At 55.0% G+C, this 22,162-nt stretch overlaps 2 protein-coding genes across 2 annotated transcripts; both read left to right on the forward strand.

The window, feature by feature from the left end:
- The first annotated feature begins 2,632 nt into the window (after window positions 1-2,632).
- Window positions 2,633-12,127, forward strand: LOC113489814. The gene is made up of 9 exons (XM_026865836.1): window positions 2,633-2,744; window positions 7,181-7,429; window positions 9,272-9,562; window positions 9,801-9,898; window positions 10,159-10,351; window positions 10,966-11,074; window positions 11,434-11,480; window positions 11,865-11,930; window positions 12,069-12,127. Exons 1-9 carry the CDS (start codon window positions 2,633-2,635, stop codon window positions 12,125-12,127), a joined length of 1,224 nt encoding a protein of 407 aa, XP_026721637.1.
- Window positions 12,128-14,988: 2,861 nt separating this feature from the next.
- On the forward strand, window positions 14,989-22,084 carry LOC113489690. The gene is made up of 11 exons (XM_026865645.1): window positions 14,989-15,151; window positions 16,654-16,896; window positions 17,229-17,519; window positions 17,806-17,903; window positions 19,232-19,424; window positions 19,647-19,758; window positions 19,896-20,142; window positions 20,404-20,443; window positions 20,728-20,833; window positions 20,911-20,957; window positions 21,531-22,084. The coding sequence occupies exons 1-11, from the start codon at window positions 15,040-15,042 to the stop codon at window positions 21,593-21,595; spliced, it is 1,554 nt and encodes a 517-aa protein (XP_026721446.1). The 5' UTR covers window positions 14,989-15,039; the 3' UTR covers window positions 21,596-22,084.
- The last annotated feature ends 78 nt before the right edge of the window (window positions 22,085-22,162 follow it).

Consider the following 22,162-nt stretch of genomic DNA (forward strand, 5'->3'; position numbering starts at 1 on the left):
ACCTTCAGGGAACAGCCTATTAATCATATTTATAATGATCAAATCAATTGTCTTGAGGAAGGTATGTAACTGGCTGGTTTTATGATCTGAAAAAATAACATGCCCACTGTATGCTATAGCAGTAAATCTGTATTAGAAAGCATCCAAAATGTGTTAAGATGGCTCTGTGAGACTTAGTCCTGCTGCAAGGGCTAGAGCAGTGTGTGCAGAGTATGCACAGCCCACACGTGATGAGCTCTTGGAAGCGCAGTGAGCCGTCTCATGGAGCTGGAGCTCATCACCTCCCATTGATCATGCCATGCCGAGTTTGGACTAATGAGTTGCTGTGTGACTTGACAGTCCCTTGGAAACCTTTTCTCATTTGAACTCCTCAGTGCAGTTCCCAGATAAGTAAGGCACCATCAACTGAACTAGCGGCTCCAACCTTGGACTGTGTAAGAGCTAGGCATATGACAGTGCAGTGACTTTCAGTATTTCTTCAGCATTTTTCTAGTGCATGCTATACATGAAGACAACAAATCACAAAAAATAGTAAATTCCTAAGGAAGAAGAGGCCAGACACAGATTGCTAGGCCCCAGTGCATTTCAGTACAGGGGAAAAGAAACACATCAGCTGCAATAGGAAGCCTCTTGCACCACACGGGCATTTCTGAAGCTTGTCTGTTTTCGTTCACTAGTTTTGCTTCTTTCATATGGCAAAGACAGGCAGTGAGAGTGTCTACATCTAACACTGGGATTTTATGAGGACATTATGCAGGGAGTTCTGGCTGTGCCCATTCTCCTGGATTCTTGCACTTTTGCTGGCTGCACAGGCACAAAACCCCCCTGGTTCCCAACGCCCACAAAACAGGAAGGACATGACTTAGTGTTGCTGCTCTTCTTGCTGCAAGCTTGCTAGAAGACTTTACCCCATTAATCTCACAACAGCTATATAAGAGACAGCTGGAATTGTACTGATGTTCTGAATAGATCTTAGGAGAGACCTAGCTTCCAGAAACGCCTCAGTGTTGCTGCTCTACTGGTGTAATGCAGATAGATGCTGTCCTGTGTTGCTGAGGATGGTGGTTCCTGGGAAAGGATCTGCCATGGAGCTCTGGGCCAACTGGTCCCAGACGGGTGGTGAAAAGACCCTGGGTGACAGCACCTGTTCCCAAAACAGTGATTTTGTGAGGCCATAGAGCAATCATGCTCTTCTGTCCAGGGAAACAGAGAGAGAGAGGCCTTATAAACCACAGAGTTAAAAGAGGAGCTGCCCAGGCAAGCTGTGAGAGCAAAGGGAGACAGGACTCTGGAAACTTGAGACTGTGCAACAGTGTGTGAGCTGGAAAGGGGTTGAGAGAAGAGCTTGGTGACAGTGTCTTCAGGGACAGGAGGCTGGGGGAGTAAGCCAGCCTTGGGTTATGGCCCAAAATGAGGAGTGACTGGGGAATTTCCTCCCATACCCAAAGACCCTGCCTGGCCTAGCCAGGGACAGGAATAAGTCTTCTCCATCCAGCTCCAAGAAGACCTCTTACCCACAGTACTGTGTGCACTGTCCACTTGTGTGAGCAAGGACAACAGGCAGGACACAAGAACAACCACAAACCACAGATGAAATGCAAAGAGTAAATTTATTCCTATTATCTAGCAACTCGAGGGATCTCTGCAGCAAGACCTGGGCAGAGGCACACAAGCAGGGATGCAGACACCGCAGAGCTCGGTCCTTGATAATCAAGGCAAAGAGAGGGAAAAAAGTGAAAAAGAAAAAGAAGAACCCTGGCCTGCTGCTTTTGCCTTTTTCTATCAGGGATTTTTGCAGGCGTACTTTTCCACTGTGCTTTGACTTTTCCCACAGCAGGGCAGGAATCTCAAGGATCTTTGAGATCTCTCATAGGCTGAGCTATCTAAATACAGACATTCTACCCATCAAGCACATAGGGCTAAGCAACAATTAGTGAGATATATGTGGTTTTTGGCACTCCAGCTGCAAGTCACTTAAGTGTGCTTACAATCCTTGTCGCCAATCTTCTGTTGTATTCCCACACCATCTCAAGGCGCTTCACATCCTAGAAAGCACTGAGAAAGTGTAGCTCAGAGCAGGGTAGCAGGAGAACAGAAACAACCCACATCTGGCTGGTTCAGGAACTTGTCAGATCTGGAAGGTCTGTTGATGGCATTTAACAGTGATATTGTTGCAACTGGGTCAGTTCAAGGTAATAAGTACACTGATTTCAAGTCAAAAGTGATGCATTATGAGACCACCCTGGTGTGGCTTGGGCAGGTGAACCAGGAGTGTTTTCCTCAAAATCTACTGCTTTATCTGGAGGGATAGAGGAGTGAGACAGACCTGAGAAGGTTTTGGGGGTGTTTGTGGGAGCAGGGCTACGGGGGCCTGAGGTAGACATCAAAAGGCTGGACCAAGGCATCTAGGAGACCCCATCAAGCCTGGATTTACTGCCTGCAGGCAGATGGATGAGGAGCAGTTCTGCGGCTGGCGGGATGGTGTCTTTCCAAAGAGGAAGCTTCTTGCACCACATGTGATTTCCCTGGGTGGCTGTTTCATTTCTGTGTCTGTACCTCTCCTGTGCTGGGTTACACAGATACCTTTCTCGAGTGACTCAGACTGAGTCCTGCCCAGGGACTTCATGCTAGCATGGATCTGCAAGGGATGACTCTGGCCTTTCTCCTGGTCCTTGCCCCTCTGCTGCTAGCACGGGGACAGAAGGACCCTGGTCCCAAGAATCAGGGGGCAACCAAGGAGGCAGGTAAGAGCAGGTTGTGCTTCTCTCTTACAGAAAAGGTTTTTGCTGCTCCTCCCTGAACGTTTGCTATGTGGCTATACCTTGTTCACCCCGTGGTGGCTCTGTTGTGGAGGGCTGAATATGGTGTCTGCATCAGTTCTGAGACACTCAGGCATCCGTTGGGTTGTGGTGGGGTGAAGCTCTGGGAATCGAGGAGAGCAAGCCTCGGTGTGCTGGGAAAGCTTCCAGGAGCGTAGGAGCTGCAGTGTCCCTTCAGGGAGTGGGCAGCGTCCCTGGAAGCAGGAGGTGGCCAGTTCTTGTTGCACTGTGGAAAGATGAAGCCGGGGCAATCAGAGCAGTGGTGGCCTTTCTGGGGTGCTCCAGGCAGCAGGAGAAGCCAGTGGTGGTGTTCAGCAAAGATGTGGAGAGCTGTGAGATGAATCCCTGTGTTAGCTGGGATGCCTTCTCTCTCCCATTGTCCTTGTCCTTGGAGTTGCAGGATCTGTAGTTCAGTGGGATTATTCTTTAACAGCATAGTTCTGTTCTTTCTCTGTGCCGGGAGGGCTAGGAGCACTTCAATGGTGTCTGCTGGGTTTTTCCTAGGGAGACTGTGGGCTTTCCTATGGGAGACTGTGTGCTCTGCCCTAGGGTTGTCGATACCTGTTGAGGTCCCTGTACAGCACAGGAGGAATGGATGCTGTTTTCACCAGGGGTGTGGGGGCCTGAGGTATGAGTCATTCTCTCAACAAGGAAATGGGAGCAGAAGTGGCTTGCCAAGTCAGCGGATGGGTCATGAGTCATGTTACCCATTGCTGGTGGCCGTAGGGATGCTGCCCTTCCAGCAATGGGCACCCCTCATCTATCCAGGGCAGGATGGAGCCTGTTCCCCTCGACTCAGCAGCACCTTCTGCCCCTTTCTCCTGTTCCCCACAGCCCATCCCTGAGAAGCCCTCTCGATAGTCACAGCTCTGTCTTCCTTGACCTGAAGAGTCTCAAGGGAAGGACCCTGTGATGGGCTCGGTAGAGGTATTGGCTCTGAGTGGCTGGGTGAGATTTCTTGTGTCTATGTCTGCAGAAGAGGTGTGGGGCACCAGTTTGAGGTTCTGGCCATTATCCTTTATTGTGCTGTTGGCATCTGCAGCACCAAAGGAGGCTGTTGGAATCTGGATTGAGGGTAGCCTAGCAGGCAGAGGCGGAGCTTGCCTCCATCTGCACTGAGAGAGAAGTCCTGGTGCCAAGCCAAGGCCCCACAGGGGCTTTTGTTGCGGTTGGTGCTCTTCAAGTGTCATCAAGAAATCATGTCTGCCATGGACATGTGCTTTTTTCACTTTCTCTTTGTGTCCTGTGTCCTCACTGTTCAGGGATAGCCATCAACATCTGAATGACCCACATGCATTTTCTAGACCACACCTTGACAACAAAGGCTTGTGTTACTTGCTGACAGTGCCCATGGCCCAGTTTTGCTGACCTTCCTCTCACCACTGAGGTCTGCATGAGACAGCCTAGTGCTCCCATTTCTCCTATGTCCCCTCTCATGCCTTGACCTTGCCAGCTGTTTCCTCAGTGGCTTTTCTTGTTGATTTCTACTCCCTTAGGAGACTAACCTGCTTGTCACTGTGTCCTCTTGCTTTGTAGGTCATTGTCAACCTCCTGACTGAGCCAGGCTGTGCTCTTACTGCATCCTTCATCCTCTTTCTGTGTAAGGGTGTTTCTGCCTAGCCTTTCAGATTGTAGAGCATCTTGGCGACATCCAGTCATTGGGACCTTTATCCTGACAGGTACCAATAGGAAAAAAACATTCCTCCCCACAGGTGGAAATCTGCTCTTTGAAGCATAGTTGATTTTCCCACAGCAGAGGGGTTTCATCCCCTCTGGCTGGTGTCTGTGGTCAAACACTTGGTACCAGGCAGGTAGCATGGACTCTGCTGAGGTGGGAAGGATCCTGGATGTCACTCTGGGGCAAGAGTGTGAGGGTGGATGCACTGCTTCAGGAGGGTTTAATGATGGGAGGGGGGGAAGGTGCGTGCCAGGGATACCTAACTAGTCTGGGAACAAGTCAAGCGTTTCAAGTCTGTGAGGGCTGTTGGCTGTCACAGCAAGTGTGTGTTCTGACGGCACTGGGAGGTGTCCAGCTGTGGGGGAAGAAGTTTCCTATGTGGACAACACATGTGGTCTCAAAGGCTCGCCACTGTCCTTTGTGGTGGAGCATCAGGGTGTAGGGTTGAGAAGATGGTGTGCAAACCTGTTACCAGATAAAGGAAGTATTGTGATGCCCCTGTTCCAGTGTAAGTGACTGCAGCCCCATATGTCCCAGCTGGCAGGAAGCGGGCAGTTGTAGAGATGCGTGTAGCTTAAGAAAGGTATTTCATCTTAATTTAGGGGAGGCCACCTCCTACCCTGATGCCTTCTCATGGACTCAGCTTGCACTGGGTGAGCAAGTCTTGGGTGACACATTTACCAGGGCAGGACAAGGCAGGCTTATTTTGGGTGGAATGCACTGAAAAGGCTGGGTGCACAAAGTGGGGTGTGATCTTTGTGGCCAGTGCTGTGAACTTGGATGTGGAGGTCTGGAGGCAGGCTCTTGGTACTGGCAGCTGCCTCGTGGGACCAAGTTGAAAGGGTGTGCAATGGCAGCAGAGACTCACTGGGTCTGGTGCACTCCACAGCCCCTGTCTTTGGGGGAGAGAGCGCAGGAGAGAGCAGCATCCACCGGGCCGCTGCTTCCCACTGGCTGGGATGCCTCCACAGCACTTGGGTGGGCAGGAGGGCCCGAGGGTGCAGGGAGGGTTAATGCACCTGGGATCTGGGGCCTCATCCTGAGAGGTTCTCATCTCTGCCACACCTCAGCAGTGAGGGGGACCTGCAGCCCTCTGGGTGGGGACTCCTCACCGCCGAGGACACTGCCGGAGCCCAGTGACCCTCAGGGCTCTCCCTCATGTCCTTTGCACACAGGAAGATGTAAAGTTCCCTCCGACTGGGACCCCAAGCTGCAGTTTACCCCACACCAGAGCAGCTATGCCTTGAACGATTTGGTGCAGCTGAGCTGTGCTGGGGAGTATGTGCCATCGGTCCCTGAGATCAGATGTATTTCCAACGGGCCCCAGACCTTGTGGAATGGGACTGCTACCTGCAAGGGTAAGCACAGCCCCACATCACCCTGACCCAGGGTCCTGAGCTGGTGACAGACCCTCTGTGACATGGTCGTGCTTCAGCCCCACCTGGGTGACAGTCCAGGAATGGGAGACCTGGATGCCTTGGCTTTCTGCCCTGTCCTGTCAGTGCCAGGGCATCTTTTATCTCAGCACCTTGCTGTGGGCAGCTGCCAGGGTCTGTGCTCCTGGGGAGGAGTTAAAAGGCAGGAACCCTTCCTGGTCAGTGTCTTCTGGCTCCACATGGACAGCTGTCTCTGTGAACCTGGGAGAAGGAGGAGTAGCTGAAGGGTTTCAGCTTAAAGCTTTGGCATTTTGTGCTGCTTGTTTCCCTGGGAAGCTTCTCTGGGTTTGGGTGAACTCTGGTGGGGGAGGCTGTCACTGCTGCTTTGCTCACCTGGGCATGAGGGATGTCGTGAGAATTTGGTCTCAAGTACCCCATGGGTGGGTGGAACCCAGGGGAAGATTTGGAGTCCTGGAGATAGGGCTGAAAATAAGCCCTGTGCCTCTGAACAGTTGCTGGGCACACAATGGGAGTAGAGGGACCCTTGCATGTGTCAGGGCGAGTGGTCAGAGTCACGGGGAGAAGAGATGTATCCCAAGCCTCCTCTCGTCACCTCCCAGAAATACTCACCCAATTTTAGCTCTGACAGAAATATGCCAAAGGCCTGTTTGGTGGGACCCAAGACTCCAGATGGCTCCAGTCCGTGGGAATTACAAAAAGAATGAAGAAGTGACTCTGAGCTGCAACAATGGTTTCCGGCCATCCTTCACCCATGTCAAATGTGCAGGGGGAGCTCAGTCCTTGAATTATTCTGGATCTCTAAACAGAGATGTGTGGCTGGGGAGGAAAAGCAGTGATGTCTGGATCCACATTGAGGGGAACGTAGTGTGCATTGGTAAGCAGGGTGCGAGGAGATACCTCTTATGGAGTTCCATGGTCAAATCCTGTCCCATTCATTGATCTCTGAGCTTCCACCATCATCACTGTGGCCAGGGATGCACTTCTGATGCCTGACAGGGGCCACTCAGATGTTTTTGGTACCTGAGACCATTCCTCCACTGAATTCTGACACATCCTCATCCATCATCTGCCTGAGCAGGCCTCAGCCCTGGTTGGCATGCACCCACAAGGAGAGCCCTATCCCAAAAACCCTTGTCTACAGGTCACATCCTGGCAGATGGATGTGTCACCTTCCATCTCCCTTCAGGGATGGAGGGATTGCTGGGGATTGATGATGCCCCAACACATACCCCAGCCCCTCCTCAAAACCTCCCACCCCAACTAACACTCACTTTCACTTCTGCCAGAAACATGCCAAAGGCTTCACTGGGGCCGAGGACTCCAGCTGGCACCAGACCAGGACAGTTACAAGAAGAATGAAGAAGTGATACTGAGTTGCCCTGATGGTTTCCAGCCATCCTTTACCCATGTCAAATGTACAGGAAAAGTCCTGTCCATCATCAATGGAAAACCTGTATACAGAGAAACTTGGAATGGAAGGAACAGCAAAGGCAGATGGATCAACATTCAGTCCATGTTCAGTGTGGAATGCATCGGTAAGGGAGGCATCAGGAGCTCTCCTGGATGCCCTGTTCTGCCCTTCTTGAGCAGGGGAAGGCAGTCTGTGCCTGCACAGGAGGTTTCAGGCTCCTGTCTGCCTGGGGAAATGGTAGGTGCTGCTGAAGGCCGTGTCTAGGCAGCCCCTGTGCCTGACCTGTGTCCAGCCTACGGCTAACCAGTGGGTGGGAGCCTTGGTGGGGAGGGAGCTGCTGCCAGCCTCAGTCCCTGAGGGTCCCGTCAGGAAGAGACTTTGGGATCAAGGTGGGGGGCAGTGGCCAGAGCTGCTCATGCCAGGTTAGGGCAAGGAGCCCGGTGTGCAGGGCTCCAGACTGTGGCTCATGGGTGGCTGGGAGGTTCCTGGTGGAGGTGCGTGAGTGACATGGGTCTCCCTGAAGGATTCTGGCGAGAGCATGTGTAGAGGAGATGGGGGTTACAGTCCTGTAGGTCTGACAGGTGTTTGTGGCACAGGCGGCCAAAAGCACCGTGTCAGATCCTGGGAGATCACAGGACTCTGTTCCCTGTGTCTTCTCAGCCTGTGTGGGCAGGACAAAGGCCTGGCCTACTCCTCATGTGCTGGTGTCCCCTCCCAGTGTCTGCTGCACACCATCACTGCAGGAGCCAGCTTTCAGGCTCAGGCTTTATTGCCTTCTCAGGAGGACTCAGGGTGGTGGTGTCCTACGTGAGGGATGAACAGGGCACCTGGGTCAAATGCTGGTCCATCAGTCTCTGTGCAGGCTTTGTGCACAGTATGAGCCCCTCATGGGTGCCCCAGTCCTCAGAGCTCCAGCTCCAGTGCAGGGCCCTTCTTGTCCTCATCCCCTTGTTGAGTGCCTGATGCAGGAGGGCTGCTCTATATGGTGTCCTGGAGCTCCATCTCTCACCCTGCCGTGCCATGGGAAGGGATTCCCTGCTCCATCCACTGGCATGGCCTGCAGGGCCACCCTCTGCCCTGCTAATGCCTCCCCGTCTTGTTGGTGCAGAGAAATGCCAGAAGCCTCAGTGGGACTCCAGATTTATATTTGACCAAGAATGGGGGACCTTCAACCCAAATGAAGTGGTGAAGATGAGATGCCCTGAGGGGCACTGGCCTCCCCCCATGGAACTCAAATGTGTGAAGCTCAACACAAGGGAAGGCTCCATGATTCCTCGAAGTGGCTGGTTTGTAAGGAACAGCACAGGCCGCTGGCACCGTATGGAGGGGAACTTGACCTGTGTGGGTAAGTGAGCAAAGCAGCTGTTCTCCCAGTGCTCTCAGTCTGTTCTCCCCAGGCAGGGAGAGCAGTGCTGTGTATGTCCCACAGCATTAGTGCCCTGTGCTCAGGGTGGTCAGGGCACAGCATGGGCATTCACTCCAGAGAAAACTGCTGCTGCATCCCAGGTTTGTGTCTGCACTGCTGGCCGCTGGGGCACCCTGCACAGCACTGAGGAGGACAAGCCCCTGCATGTAGGATGCCAGGCAGCAAGCCCAGACCAGCTAGATGGGTCAGCCTGGAGAAGAGCGTGAGAGTCTTGCTGTGACTGCTGTGTTGGTTGACTAAGTCACTGTTGATATGAAAGGGACCAGACACCAGATGAGTTGCTAGCCCCAGAGTGGTAGTTGCAGAGAGGCCACAAGTACCTGCTCTTACTTTCCCACAGTCACTGCAGCCCCCCAGAGTACCCCTGGGAATGGTCGAGGGCCCAAGGAAGGTGCAGGCAGTGCATGAGCATAGTCTGGGAGATGGCCTTTTCCACAGTGAGCTGGGAACAGGCTAAGGAGAGAACAGTGGGGATGGCAGAGGTTGGCTGCAAGGCTGTAAGGGGAACGGAGTGAGCCTCTTGCAATGTTTCCTTCACAGATATCCTCCAGGTTGTCCCTGGGACCTTGGAGATTTCCAGCACCAGCATCAAACTGAACTGGACCTGCAGGCTCCCGGATGCCTGCCAGCGCATTTGGGCCAGGTGCCGGCTGGAAGAACATTCCTCCCCTCCCTGTGAGGCTGAGGACGTGAAGGGAGAGGAGATGTTACAAGGGCAGGAGGGAACATTCACCTGTCCCCCTCTGCAGCCCTTCACTGTCTACAGTGTCACTGTCTCCCTGCCCCCCAGCACGATCCTGTATACACGGCTCCTCAGGACAAAGGAAACAGGTATGTCTACATGAAATGCAAAGGTGCCCTTTGCCTGGCAGCTCAGCCCGAGTATCTGCTCCCTGCAGTGATGGTACTGGAATCAGGACTGCTGGGATCCTGTGGTGCTCTGGGGAAGAGTCTGTGCAGGGCCCCTCCTCACTCACCACACTGTTGCTGCTGCTGTGGCACATGCAGCCTTTGTGGGGGACAAATCCTCGCTGGCCTCATGCCTGACCCCGTCCTCTTGTGCTTCCAGTGCCGGACAAACCGGAGAAGCTGTGGCTGGATCCCAACACAGGGTCCCTCAGGTGGAAGGCTCTGCCCTCCTGCAAAGGGGAGATCATCGGATACCAGGTACCAGGGGGCCACAGAGTGCCTGTGGTGCCCCTGACCTTGCCAGGGACCTCCCTGCCTGGAGCTCTGTGCAGGCAGCCTGGGGAGAGGTGTGAGCCCTCCTCAGCCAGGGCTCATCAGCTCTACACTGCTGATGCTTCTGGTAGCATCAGGTCCTCTCCTGTTCCCAGACATCAGTAGCAGGCTTTCTCCACAGAACTGACCTTAGTGGGAGTGGGAGGTCGGTGCTGCTCTCGACCAGCTCCCTATCCTTCCTCTAGCTGAACATCACAGCCAGGAGAGCGCATGATGGCAGCTTCCTTGAATTCAGGCAGGTGTTGGTGAACCAGTCTGTCACTCAGTACACGCCACTTCAACAGGCACCAGGAAGCAAATACATGGTGACAGTGCAGGGCCTCACCGTGGCTGGTGCTGGGGCTGCGTCACTGCTGGAATTTCAAACCTACGTCTCAGGTAATGATTGTTCTGCCCTGGGTCTGGCTGTGGTGGCCTCCCTGGCAGCAAACCCTGAGCCTGGAGCAGCTTCCAGAGCTGTGTGTGTTCTGACCCTGTCCCCACCAGGAGAGAGGTGGGGAGTGTGGGCAACCTGAGAACCATGGGGCTGGGTGAGTCCTGCTTCAAGGCAGTGCATTGCCTGGTCCCCAGAGCTTCAGCCCCTGTTTGTGCATGTGAAAGCAGAGCTGGCACCTCCGCTCTTCCACTCAAGATTATACCCATCCCTGCATGCATGTGCACTTGGGGCTCAAGGTCAGACAGCACTAGGGCTTCTGAGCCTGGCTCTGTGTGTCCTCCTGCTGTGTGCAGTCTGGTTGAGCAGGTTTCCTGACCCTCCGGTTGTGTATGGAAGATGGGGCAAGTCCCTCTGCTCCAGAGCCTCCTTCTGCTTTGCCCTGTCCAGCAGATGTGAAGGCAGGGGAAGACTGTGCCTTGCTGCCTGTCCGTGCAGCAGCCAGGACAGCAGAGCCTGGACACACGTGTCTACACCACATGTACACACCCAGCGCCAAGTTTGGGGCTGTTGCTGGCACATGGTCCAGGCTGTGGCACCCACTCTGGCTGTGTGTTAGTTTCAGGACAGTCTCTGGGACTCTGGCCAAGGTCAGCAGTCACAGTAGTGGTGGTGGTGCTGGTGCTGGTCCCCCTGTCTGCAGGGATCCTGTGGTTTGTGCTGTCTAGGTGAGTAGGCAGGAGACTTGGAGTGGCTGCTCTGCCTCAGGCCATGCTGTGCTGTGGGGTGGCAGGGAATGGAGAAGGGGTTTCCCCAGCTGCTCCCACCCTTCTCTGGGTGTGGAGGATGCTGTTGGCTGGTCCTACCATAGCTTGGCTTGATGGGGCTCATAAGCATCTTCCCTGGGGCTGGGGCAGGGACCGTCCATGCTGAGACCCCTTCCCTTGTTGATGAGCAATGCCTGCCAGCTCATGAGAGGCCCAGAGGGAGGGTCCACAGCCCTCCATGCCTCTGCCGCTGGGTTCAACAAGGCCCTGGTCCAGGTCTGCCTCTCCCCCTGACTCAGGACTGCCCTTTGCCTTCCCAGGAAAAGGAAGGCCTTGCCCAGCAAAGTCGAGGAGGATCATTACACAGGTAGGGTCCCCATCACAGAGAGGGCTGTAGGGCTGGGGTTGGAACTAGGAGAGGAACAGTTTTACTGCAGGAGAGCCTGTTGCCATCCTGTGGTGGCTGCAGGCAGCCCAGCTGACTCTGGCTGGTCTGCCAGAGCATGTCCCACATCTGCTATCCCCAGCTAAGAGCCTCCTCTGGCTGCTTCTTCCAGCAACTTCTGGCTGGGTTCCCCCCACGGCGCCCATGAGAGTTGGGAGATGTCCCTTGTGCTCGGCCTGCCCAGCCTTGCTGCCCTGCTGGTGCATGCCCCAGGGTGCCTTCCAGCCCCCAGTGACTGCCTGGGTCTGCCCTGCTCCTTCCCCCACGGCCCCTGAGTCCCTCATGCTATTTTTGTCATTCCCCCAGAGCTCCAGCCCTATGAGAACTTGGATAATTACTGCGTGATCAAGGAGAATCTTCTGGCAGATGCAGGTGGGAGATGGATTGTCCTGCCTGTGTTCTCAAACATGGCAGGGAGAGGGTAAACAGTGGCAGCTGTGGAGGCCTGAGCTCCCCACGCTGCTGAGGGCACACAGCAGCCTCTGCTCTGAGTGCCCTTGGTCTCTCCAGGTAAATGTGGCCAGGCTGGAGAGACGTTGCCCGAGCCCCTGCCTGTCCTGCAGTCCTAAGGAGACAATCAGCGCAGTGAGGGAGAGAAGATGGGGTGGACGTCTGAGGCTCATTGCTGATAGCACTTCCCATAGCCCCTTCTTGAGGCTTGGTCCTCCACTGCCGGAAGCAGGACCTCATATATCTTGTGCTGGGTTATTGCTCCCCCTCAAATTTGCTTCCTCATCAAGCTCCAGCATCCTCTGTCACAGAGCAGGAGCAGCCCAAGGCCTGGGATGACCTGCTTGTGCCAGCAAGGACGTGTTCTGGTAGTCCTCCAGTGCTTTGTCAAAGCCATTCCACTTGTGTCCTGGTGCCTACAACTGTCCTCTGAGACTGAAGCCACTCTGGGTCCCAATCCATCTTTCCCAGTTTCATATTCCCATATACACCCAGCCCCTGGCTGCTTCTTACTTTTGGCCTGACCACACTGCCCCTGCAGCTGTGCTGCTCTGTCTGAACAACCAATAAATTTTGCTGTTTTTCAAGGGCTGCTTGACATGCGATGGCTCCCACCTTGTCGTGTTTCCTCCCTGTTTTGTGTGTAACAGCCCTGTCCCTACGAATCTTCATGGAGGAGCTCGGACTAGGCTTTTCCAGCCCCTGGCAGCCCCGAGAAAGCATGTCTGAGAAGCCTTGTGCTCCCAGAGCAATGCTTCAGGTTGCTACTTTCCTTCCTCCCCATCCTACAAGTAGCATGGTCTCAACTAGGCTGAGCTGGACCTCTGTGTTGGTCTGTGACCCCCTTGGTGGCTGTTGGTGCTTGTCTCCCATTTTGTGAGGTGCAGTTGATGCTGACCCTCTTGGGAAATCTCCATCTTGCAGCATTCGGGATCTGGTCAGTCTTGGCTGCTGCTCTGGGTGCAGCCTCCAGCAGCCACTGCCTCTCCTGTCCTGAGGGATGCCAGTGGCCTGTGCAGCCTGGAGGCTGCCCAAAGGCTCTACTTGGTGAAGATCACACTGCTGGAAGATGGGGAAATCAAGCACTCTCTTCTCTGGCCTTTATTTAGCCTGGGATGACCTGCATGTGCCAGTAAAGACATGTTTTGGCAGTGTTGTGGTTTAAACCCGGACAGCAGCCAAACACCACGCAGCTGTTTGCTCACCCTCCCCTGCCTGGGGGATGGGGAAGAGAATTGGGGGAGTAAAGGTAGGGAGACTCATAGATTGAGGTAAAAACAATTTAATAATTGTAATAAAATAAAGCAATATCAATAATAGAAAGTACAAATGGCTAATGCACAATGCGACTGCTCACCACCTGCCAGCTGATACCCAGCCTGTTCCCTGCTAGCGATCCTGAAGTACCAAGATCCCGCAATCACTATCCCAGAAGTGAGGGAGAACGCCCTCCTTCACAGTCATCCCTCCTTTATATACTGAGAATGACATTACATGATAGGGAATATTTCATTAGCTTCTTGTACACCTGCGCAAAGGCAGGACAGAGGGAGTTGGAGAGTCCTTGATCTCTTAGCAACAACTGAAAATATCAGTGTGTTATCATCATTCTTCTCATACCAAATCCTATACCGAATCCAAATTCTAGCTACTAAGAAGAAAAATTAACTCTATGCCAGCTGAAACTGGGACAGTAGTCCTTCATATGAGCTGTCTGACCATCATCGTGGTACCTGCAGCTGGTCCCTGGGACCAAAGCATTTCCTTCTCATGGACTTCAGTTAGTGTGACCTGCATGTATGACGGAGCTGCTCTCAATGGGTATTGGGCAGAGGGGGGAAGAGGGAGCTTATCTCCGTGTGACTGCTGCTGGTTGGGAAAGGGGAATGTGCAGGGTTGGGATATGGGGAAGTGGAGGGTTGGTTCGTGCTCCTGCCACCTCCTGGGTTGCCCCGCTCCAGTCAGACCCAGGGCTATCATCCCTGTGACTCTGCCTCCTCTGTCCAAACAACCAGTAAAAGCTCGTGGTTTGGAGGGGGCTGCTCACCCCCACCCCCAGCTCCTGCCTGGTCTCCTGCATTGCCCTTGTGGGGGCTCATTCTCTGTGGGATATTGAGATAACAGCACCTTGCTGAGGGGAAGCGGTGAGCAGGGCTGCTGTGGCTGGAGCTGTGGCTGACAGCCTCCACACACAGTCCCTCAGGGCTGTGCTGGGCAGCTCTGACGTGCGTTTGGATGGGGGCTGTGTTGAGGACCATGAGTAGTGGTGCTCCCCCATATTCATCCTGGGCAGGAGTGTGTCCTGTGCATGTGCCATGGGCAAAAGCTGAGGGTCAAGCATGGTCTTTGCTCCTCTGCAGCCCCCATGTCTGATTACCCATCCCTCTGGGACCGAGGTGGCACTCAGCTGGCACTGGAGGACAGCGTGGTCTGCACACTTGGGGACAGAGGATGGGGAGGAAGAGAAGGCAGCTGGGGATAGAAGAGCAGGGAAGAAAGAGAGAAGGAGCAGGTTGAGTGTATCTTTCAGAAGGGCAAAGGACTTTTTCAGACCTTGAAGTACTCCTTGCAGTTCACATCCCCATTCCTATCTCTGCTTCTTGCCATCTCTTTATGTGCTTTCTCAGAGATCCTCCATCTCCTGTGATCATTGAGGAGAAGTGCAGTGACTCATCACAACTCTGAACCCCATGCAGAGGCATTCAGAAGCACAAGGACATTGCCTCAGAAATAGGAGTAGTGCTTCTTGAATGCACTCTGGTAACTAGGAGGGTTTAGGGGAAAACTCTGGGATCTGGGTGACAGGGGCTCTGAGTACCAGGAGCCCCTAGAGAAAAAAGGCAGCAAAAGGCAGCAGTACTGACACTGATGGGAAGTTCCATCCCCAAAGAGGAAGCTTCTCTCATGAGATTTCCCCATGTGTCTGTTTCCTTCCTGTGGCTGCAAGTCTTGCAGCCAGTTACTGGTGCCTGGGCTGAGAGGCAGCAAGTGGGACTGAGATTTGAGTGCTGCCTGGGGACTTCATACTAGCATGGCCCTACAGTTGCTGGCTCTGAGGTTTCTCCTGGTCCTTGTATCTCTGCAGACAGCACAGGGCCGGGAAGAACCTGATCCCAAGGTCCAAGAAGTGCCCTGGGAAACAGGTAAGAACCGGTTCCTCCTCTTTGCTGGAGAGATTATGATGCTTCTCCTTCTGTAAGGAGACATGCATCTTTGCTGCCTGCAGCCCTGGGCTGGAGCCCAGGCAGACCTCTGAGTGCTGTCAGCTGGGGTACCTGATGTCTCTTGGAGACACCGAAGGGGTGGGTGTGGGCGCACTGGGGTGCTGTGGGAAGAAGGAATTGGGTTGGACAGTCAGGGGTGGGTGATGTCCTGCACCAAGCCAGTTTGCCAGCTGTTCCCTGGAGGCTGCAGGTATGAATCAGGCATGAATTCATGCATTATGAATCAGGGGAAGGGTCTCCAGGGAGCAGGGCTACTACTTTCTGTACACATCCTATCACCAGGTGTGCCCGAGGGACACTGCCTGCTGAGAGCAGAGCAAAAGGGAATTTGCTGCCGCTTTGCCAGCTGGATGGGCCTGGGCGTGGGGAGAAGCTGGGTGCCTGCACGTGGGGTAGGTCGTGGCTGTGTGTCAGTGGGACACAGCTTCTGGTTGTGGTGCTCAGCTAGGCATCTCTTGCCTTCTGCAGTCAGGGTTGTTTAAGAGCAAAGCCTGACCATAAGTGACTTGTTTACCAGCACGTCTGTACTTCTTTCTGGCTGTTCAGAAGATTGTCTGAACCTTGTGAGATCCCTTCTCTGCTCCTTTGGGAGAAGGGAGATAGTATTTTAAGCATTTTAAGGCCTCCCAGAGCCCCTTGCAGAGGCTGGAACAGGAATGAGCTTCTCTTCAGGTGCCAGCATGCTTGCTTGTAGGAAACATTGCCACAAAGCCTCTCCCTGCAGCACTCAGCAAATATCTGCGACAGGCTCTGTGTGCTCAGCCCCAAGGATGGTGAATATGGTGTGGAGGGGTTGTGGAGGAGGGAGCAGGGCTTGTGGCAGGGAAGAGGGGCAGGGTCTGGGTAAAGAAGGGGATGTGAATGGAGAAGACATTGCTCATCCCCATGTCCCACTGCACAGTGGCATGGGCAGGAGGAGAGTAGCTGAGGTACTGACAGAGCCAGTACCCAGGCACCCCAGAATTGTCACAGGGGCACCTCTGCTCCCTGTGGGAGGGGTGATCCATGTCTGGAGAAACATCTATGCCAGAAGGGCTGGTGGACCCATGACCCAGCAAGGGCATCCTGAGCTGGGGTGGCTGACATGGCTGAATGAGTGGCTGGAGAGAGTCTCCTAGTGCAGGAGTGATTGTCCTGGGAAGCTCCCTGCGGTGGGCTGTGGAGGAAGGTATATAGCGTCCCTGGACACAAGGGTGGAGGGAGGAGATTCATGGATAAGTGACCATTCACGCGCTGGGTGCACAAGGAGAGCCCCATCCCAACAAGCCTTGCCTATGGGTCACATCCTGGCAGATGGGTATGTCATCTTTCTTCTCACTTCAGGGACCAGAGGTATTGCTGGGGATTTTTTTTCCCACCACCCATCATGCTCCACCTCATCACTTCCCAGCCCAACCAATATCCACTGTCACTTCTGCCAGAAATGTGCCGAAGGCCCCAGTGGGACTCAAGACTGCAGCTGGCACCAGAACAGGACAGTTACAAGAAGAACAAAGAAGTGATGCTGAGTTGCCCTGATGGTTTCCAGCCACCCTTCACCCATGTTAAATGTGGGAGGGAAGTCCAGTCCCTCAGTCATGGGAAACCCATATACAGAGAAGTTTGGCTTGGAAGGAACAGCAGAGGGGTCTGGATCCGCATTCGGTCCAGCGTGGAATGCATCGGTAAGGGAGGCATCAGGAGCTCTCCTGGCTGCCCTGTTCTGCCCTTCTTGAGCAGGGGAAGGCAGTCTGTGCCTGCACAGGAGGTTTCAGGCTCCTGTCTGCCTGGGGAAATGGTAGGTGCTATCAAAGGCTATGTCAAGGCAGCCCCTGTGCCTGACCTGACTCCTGCTGCTCCCCTACCAGAGAGCCCTACCACAGGAGTGACCAATTTCAGCCTCATGGTTTCTCTCCCTCCCGGCTGGGTGGGGAGCAGGGCTCTCCAACTGGAGCACCCTCGCAGGGCTGGGAGGGGAAGGGAAGGGACTGACCCTCTTGCAATGTTTCCTTCACAGATATCCTCCAGGTTGTCCCTGAGACCTTGGAGATTTCCAGCACCAGCATCAAACTGAACTGGACCTGCAGTCTCCCGGATGCCTGCCAGCGCATGCAGGCCGTGTGCAGTCTGGCAGGGCCTTCCTCCCCTCCCTGTGAGGCTGAGGAGGTGAAGGGAGAGGAGATGCTACATGGGCAGGAGGGAACATTCACCTGTCCGCCTCTGCAGCCCTTCACTGTCTACAGTGTCACCATCTCCATGCCCCCCAGCACAATCCTTTTCATCTGGTTGGTCAGGACAAAGGAAACAGGCATGTGCACATGAGTACAGGAGAGAAGGGACAGTTCTGGGCTGTGTCACAGGTAGGGCAGGTGTATAGATGTCGCTTTCACCTGGCAGCTCAGCCTGAGCATCTGCTCCCTGCAGTGATGGTACTTTGCCTAGGGCTGTTTGGATCCTGTGGTGCTCTGGGGAAGAGTCTGTGCAGGGCCCCTCCTCACTCACCACACTGTTGCTGCTGCTGTGGCACATGCAGCCTTTGTGGGGGACAAATCCTCGCTGGCCTCATGCCTGACCCCGTCCTCTTGTGCTTCAAGTGCCAGACAAACCGGAGAAGCTGTGGCTGGATCCCAACACAGGGTCCCTCAGGTGGAAGGCTCTGCCCTCCTGCAAAGGGGAGATCATCGGATACCAGGTACCAGGGGGCCACAGAGTGCCTGTGGTGCCCCTGACCTTGCCAGGGACCTCCCTGCCTGGAGCTCTGTGCAGGCAGCCTGGGAGAGAGTGGGGAAGGGAAAACTGTGATAACCTCTGACAGTCCCCATCCAGTCCAAATGAATATCTGGCTGTGATGAGCATGAACATTTTCTGTCTCATGCTCAACATTTCTCATGGTGTGGAGCTGCCCAGAGAGTTGGTGGGTGCTCCCTGCCTGCTGGGCTTCCGCCCTGGGTCTGCCAGGCTGGGGTTTGGCAGACTGCGTCTTGGTGTGCAGCACTTGGTGACGTGTCGTCCCTGGGTGGCCTCACAGTTTCCTGTGCCTCTTGCATGCTTGTTTCAGGTTCCTGGCACAGGGAAGCCTGTGGTTTGAATTGTCTTCTGAAAACACCTATTCTTCTGAGAGAGTTGCACTGTTCCTTTGAGTTGTCTAGAAGCACCTCTTCTGTCTGTAGGTTTGGGGCTCTTTCCATGGTGCAGCCCTGCTTTCTAGTGCTGAGGGGTGGTAAGACCCTATGCCAGCTCTGAGGACAGATCTCTGTGGGGTGACAGGGACCAGGGCATGCTGGTCCCTTGTGCCCCTCTTCACTCTTTCCTGGAGAAAATGGCAAGTAGGAGCCCTGACGGCATTGCTTGTGTGTCTGTTCAAACCAGTTCCCTGCTCCCAGACAGCTCTGTTTGTGAAAAGAATCCCTTTTTCTGCTTTCAGTTAGCTCCTTTTTTTGCATATTCCCAAGATGCCATTTCCATAAAGACCCTGACAGCAGCAAGGATGGCCTGGGATCTCATGAGAAATTCAAATGATGCGTTGGCAGATGGGGGCCTCCATCTGTATCCCTTGTGGGAACTTGTCTGCCCATTTTCATGTAGACAGAGTCTTTAGGCTCCAGTCTTGCATGGGAAAAAAGAGTTGTTCAGGGCCCCTCTTGGGGATATCACCACAGTGCCTGTGTTGTTGCAATACGGTACCAGTGACCTGGCCTTGGGCTCATTACTCTTCAAACAATTGGCCTCCCTCTTGCCCTCAGCTCTTCACAGAGGCTTGGTCCTTTGCTCACAGACGCAGCCACTCTGACATCTTGAGTAGTGGCTCCAAATTCCTCCTCTCGTCCTCTTGTGTACCTTGAGGGCCACACACGGGGCCAAGGCTCCTGCTGGTTCTTCTCCAGGAGCCTTCGACAAGGGGGGCAGGCGCAGAGGAGGAGAGGCTTGCAGGGGTGCTTTTCTCTGTCTCGGTGTGCTGTGGGCAGGTTCCTAGAGGACAGGTCAGAGCTGCTGCCCTCCAGTTCGGTCCCCTATCCCCAGTTGAACATCACGGCCAGGAGTGCGCAGGACGGCGGCTTCCTGGAGATGGAGCGGCTGCGGCTGAGCAGCAACGTCACTGAGCACGGGCTGCCTGAGCACAGCCCCAGCAGCAGCTACGTGGTGACGATGCAGGGGCTCACGGCTGCCGGAGCCGGGCCTGCGTCGCTGTGGGAGTTTCAGACCAACAGCTCGGGTAAGGCTCGCTGTGTCCTGGTGCCTCCAGGGTGGCCATGACGTGCACCCTGGCTGAGGCAGCTCTCTGTCCCCAGCCCTGTGGCCCTGTGGCCATCACCAAGGAGCCTGGGCACAGAGGAGCTGTGCTCTGCAGCCTGCACTGCCCGCAGCTGCCCCTGCTCCTCACACAGCCCCTGCTGTCCTGCCCGCGGATGCTCATCCCCCAGCTCTTCCCCTCCAGGCACCGCACAGCCTCTTGACATCAGCTGCCGCAGCGTCGGTGACATCTCCCCATCCCGAGGAACGGCCGTACTTCCCCTCTATCCCATCTCCCGTCCCCCCGAGGCAGCGATGTGAGTGCAGCCCCCAGCAGCTCTGCTCTCTGTAGCCCCGAGAGGGTTTTCCCCTCTGACAGCATTTGCCCGCAGCTGCCCCCTTCCCTCTCTCCCCATCCCTGTCCCCCCTGGCCCTCTCACCTCCCGCCTTGCAGGGAGCACCAGCTGATTGTGGCCGCCACACACAACAGCACGGCGGTGGAAGGCGCCTGCTTGGGGGACCCGCAGCCCTTCAACGCCAGCCGGCAGCCCGACGCCTACGTGGCCGCCGTGATCAACCTCACCGCCCCCATGGACTTTGTGCTGGGCGAGGGGACCCGCGGGCAGGGTTTCCACAACGCTGCCCTCCAGCTGGGCTGGGACTACACGGTCCTTCTCCGCCTCGTCTGCCGCTCGCAGCAGGTACCCACCACGGGGGGTCCTGCTCTCCGGGTCGCGGCCAGCCAGGGCCGGGACCCTCGGCAGGGTCTATGGAGAGTGGCAGTGCCGCACGGGCTCTGCTCCCGGCTCCGTTGCTGAGAGCCCGGGTGCACTGGCAGGACAGTGCCCCAGGGTCCCTGGCCACAGCTGGGGCATTTGGTGGCCATGGGTGGGAGGCATTTGTCCCAGGGTGGGCAGTGGAGCAGGAGTGCCCTGAGCTCTCCCTCCCATCTTCCCCAACAGGCAGAGAAGTTCACCTGCATCTGCTACAGCTTCTCCGTTGGTAAGTGGGGTCCTCGCACCCTGTGCCCAAGCCTCTCTCCCACATGTTCATTTTTTTCCCAGCCTGGCTGCTTTCCATGGAGAGGTACTGGCTGAGCATAGGAGTGGTGGGGTCTTGTATATGGCAGAGGAAACCTTTTGTTTCCCATACATGGGATGATCCTCCATTGTAGAAGAAACCCAAGCCAAGACACTCATCTACACCATTGCATATACCCTTTGCTACTGTTGGAGCCATTGCCAGGACATGGCCCAGGCTGTGGCACCCACTCCTGGCTGTGTTAGTTGCAGGGAGCCCTCCAGACTCCTGGCACGGGACTGCGATTGGGGTGGTTGTGCTGTTGGCACTCCTCCTTGTGTCTGCAGGGATTCTGTGCTTCCTGCTTTCCAGGTGAGTACGAAGGTGACAGGCTCAGCAAGGTGATGGGAAGTGTCAGTCTTACTCAGGACTTCCCTTTGCCTTTCCAGGAAAAGGAAGTCCTTGCCCAGCAAAACTAAGGGGGATAATTTAAAAGGTAAGAAAAAAAATTTCCCTGGGCCACCATCACAGAAAGTACTGTAGGGATGAGTGAAAGCTGGGAGTAGAGCAGAGCTCTCCCAGGAGAGCCTAACCCTCAGGACAAACATCTGCTCATTCTCTTCACTGACTCACTTCCCCATTTTCCCCAGCCTTTTTGTGCCAGGGGATGGTGGGGATTGCTCTGTCCCCTGAACCCCAGGCAGCAGCAGAGCACGGCTCCAGGGAGCGCTCCCAGCCTGAAGCAGGGGTACGGAAGAGCAGAGATGGGCATCTAAAAGGGTGGCTCATGGCTCAGCCTTCTGAGGGACCCACAGCTGTGTCATCCCTCCCAGGGACAAGATCTGCTGGAAGGGGTCTCAGGAGGGTCAGGCTGAGGGATGCTGCTCTCACCTGGGCACTGTTGGGCAACTTCGGGGACCAGTGTTTGGGCACAGCTGGGATGAAGGGGTCACGCTGTGGCAGGCATGCCCTGTGCTCCAGCCTGTCTCAGACACTCATGTGCAGGCAGCTGTGGTGGCGTGAGCTCCAAAAGCAGCCAAAGGCACACAGCAGAATCTTCACTCCACAGGTGAAGGTGGCCGGGCTGGAGATCAGCCACTCCAGCCCCTGCCCAGGACCACAGGAGACATTTAGAGAAATGAAGGAGTGGAGAAGATGGGGAGAATGACCCCAGCTCAGTGCTGATATCTCTCCTGTGACTATGACCAGCACTGGGGGTCCCATACAATTCAGCAGAGCAAGAGCAAAACAGGACACCAAGGAGGGTTGTGAGCTTTTTCTTTCCTCACCCCCTTCACCTCCCAGCTTTTGTTTACTGCTATTTTAAGGCCTTTGAATGTGACTCTCTGTAGTTCGTCTTTTTTTAGGATTTGCTTTCATTTTTGCTTTCCTGGAAGCAGGAACTGTACGCCAGATTTCCCAGTCCCTGACTCACAGGGGCTCAGGCTGAGGGATGGCCCATGCTCCTGCCATATCCTGGGTTCCCAACCCCTCTCCCCTCTCTGCTGATATTCAGCCAAACCCAGGGCTCTGCTGGAGCTTGGCCTGACTGGGCTGCCTTCGTGACTCTGCCTGCTCTGTCTGGACAGTCAATAAAGGCTTGTGCTTTGGAGGGCCTGCCTGCCCCACTACAGCTCCTGCCTGGTCCCCTCATTGCCCTTGTGGGGTCATACCTCCCTGCAGGGACCTAACTGCACCCTG

The sequence above is a fragment of the Athene cunicularia genome, assembly GCF_003259725.1.
Source record: "Athene cunicularia isolate RWA chromosome Z unlocalized genomic scaffold, athCun1 chrZ_part1, whole genome shotgun sequence".
Taxonomy (NCBI): domain Eukaryota; kingdom Metazoa; phylum Chordata; class Aves; order Strigiformes; family Strigidae; genus Athene; species Athene cunicularia.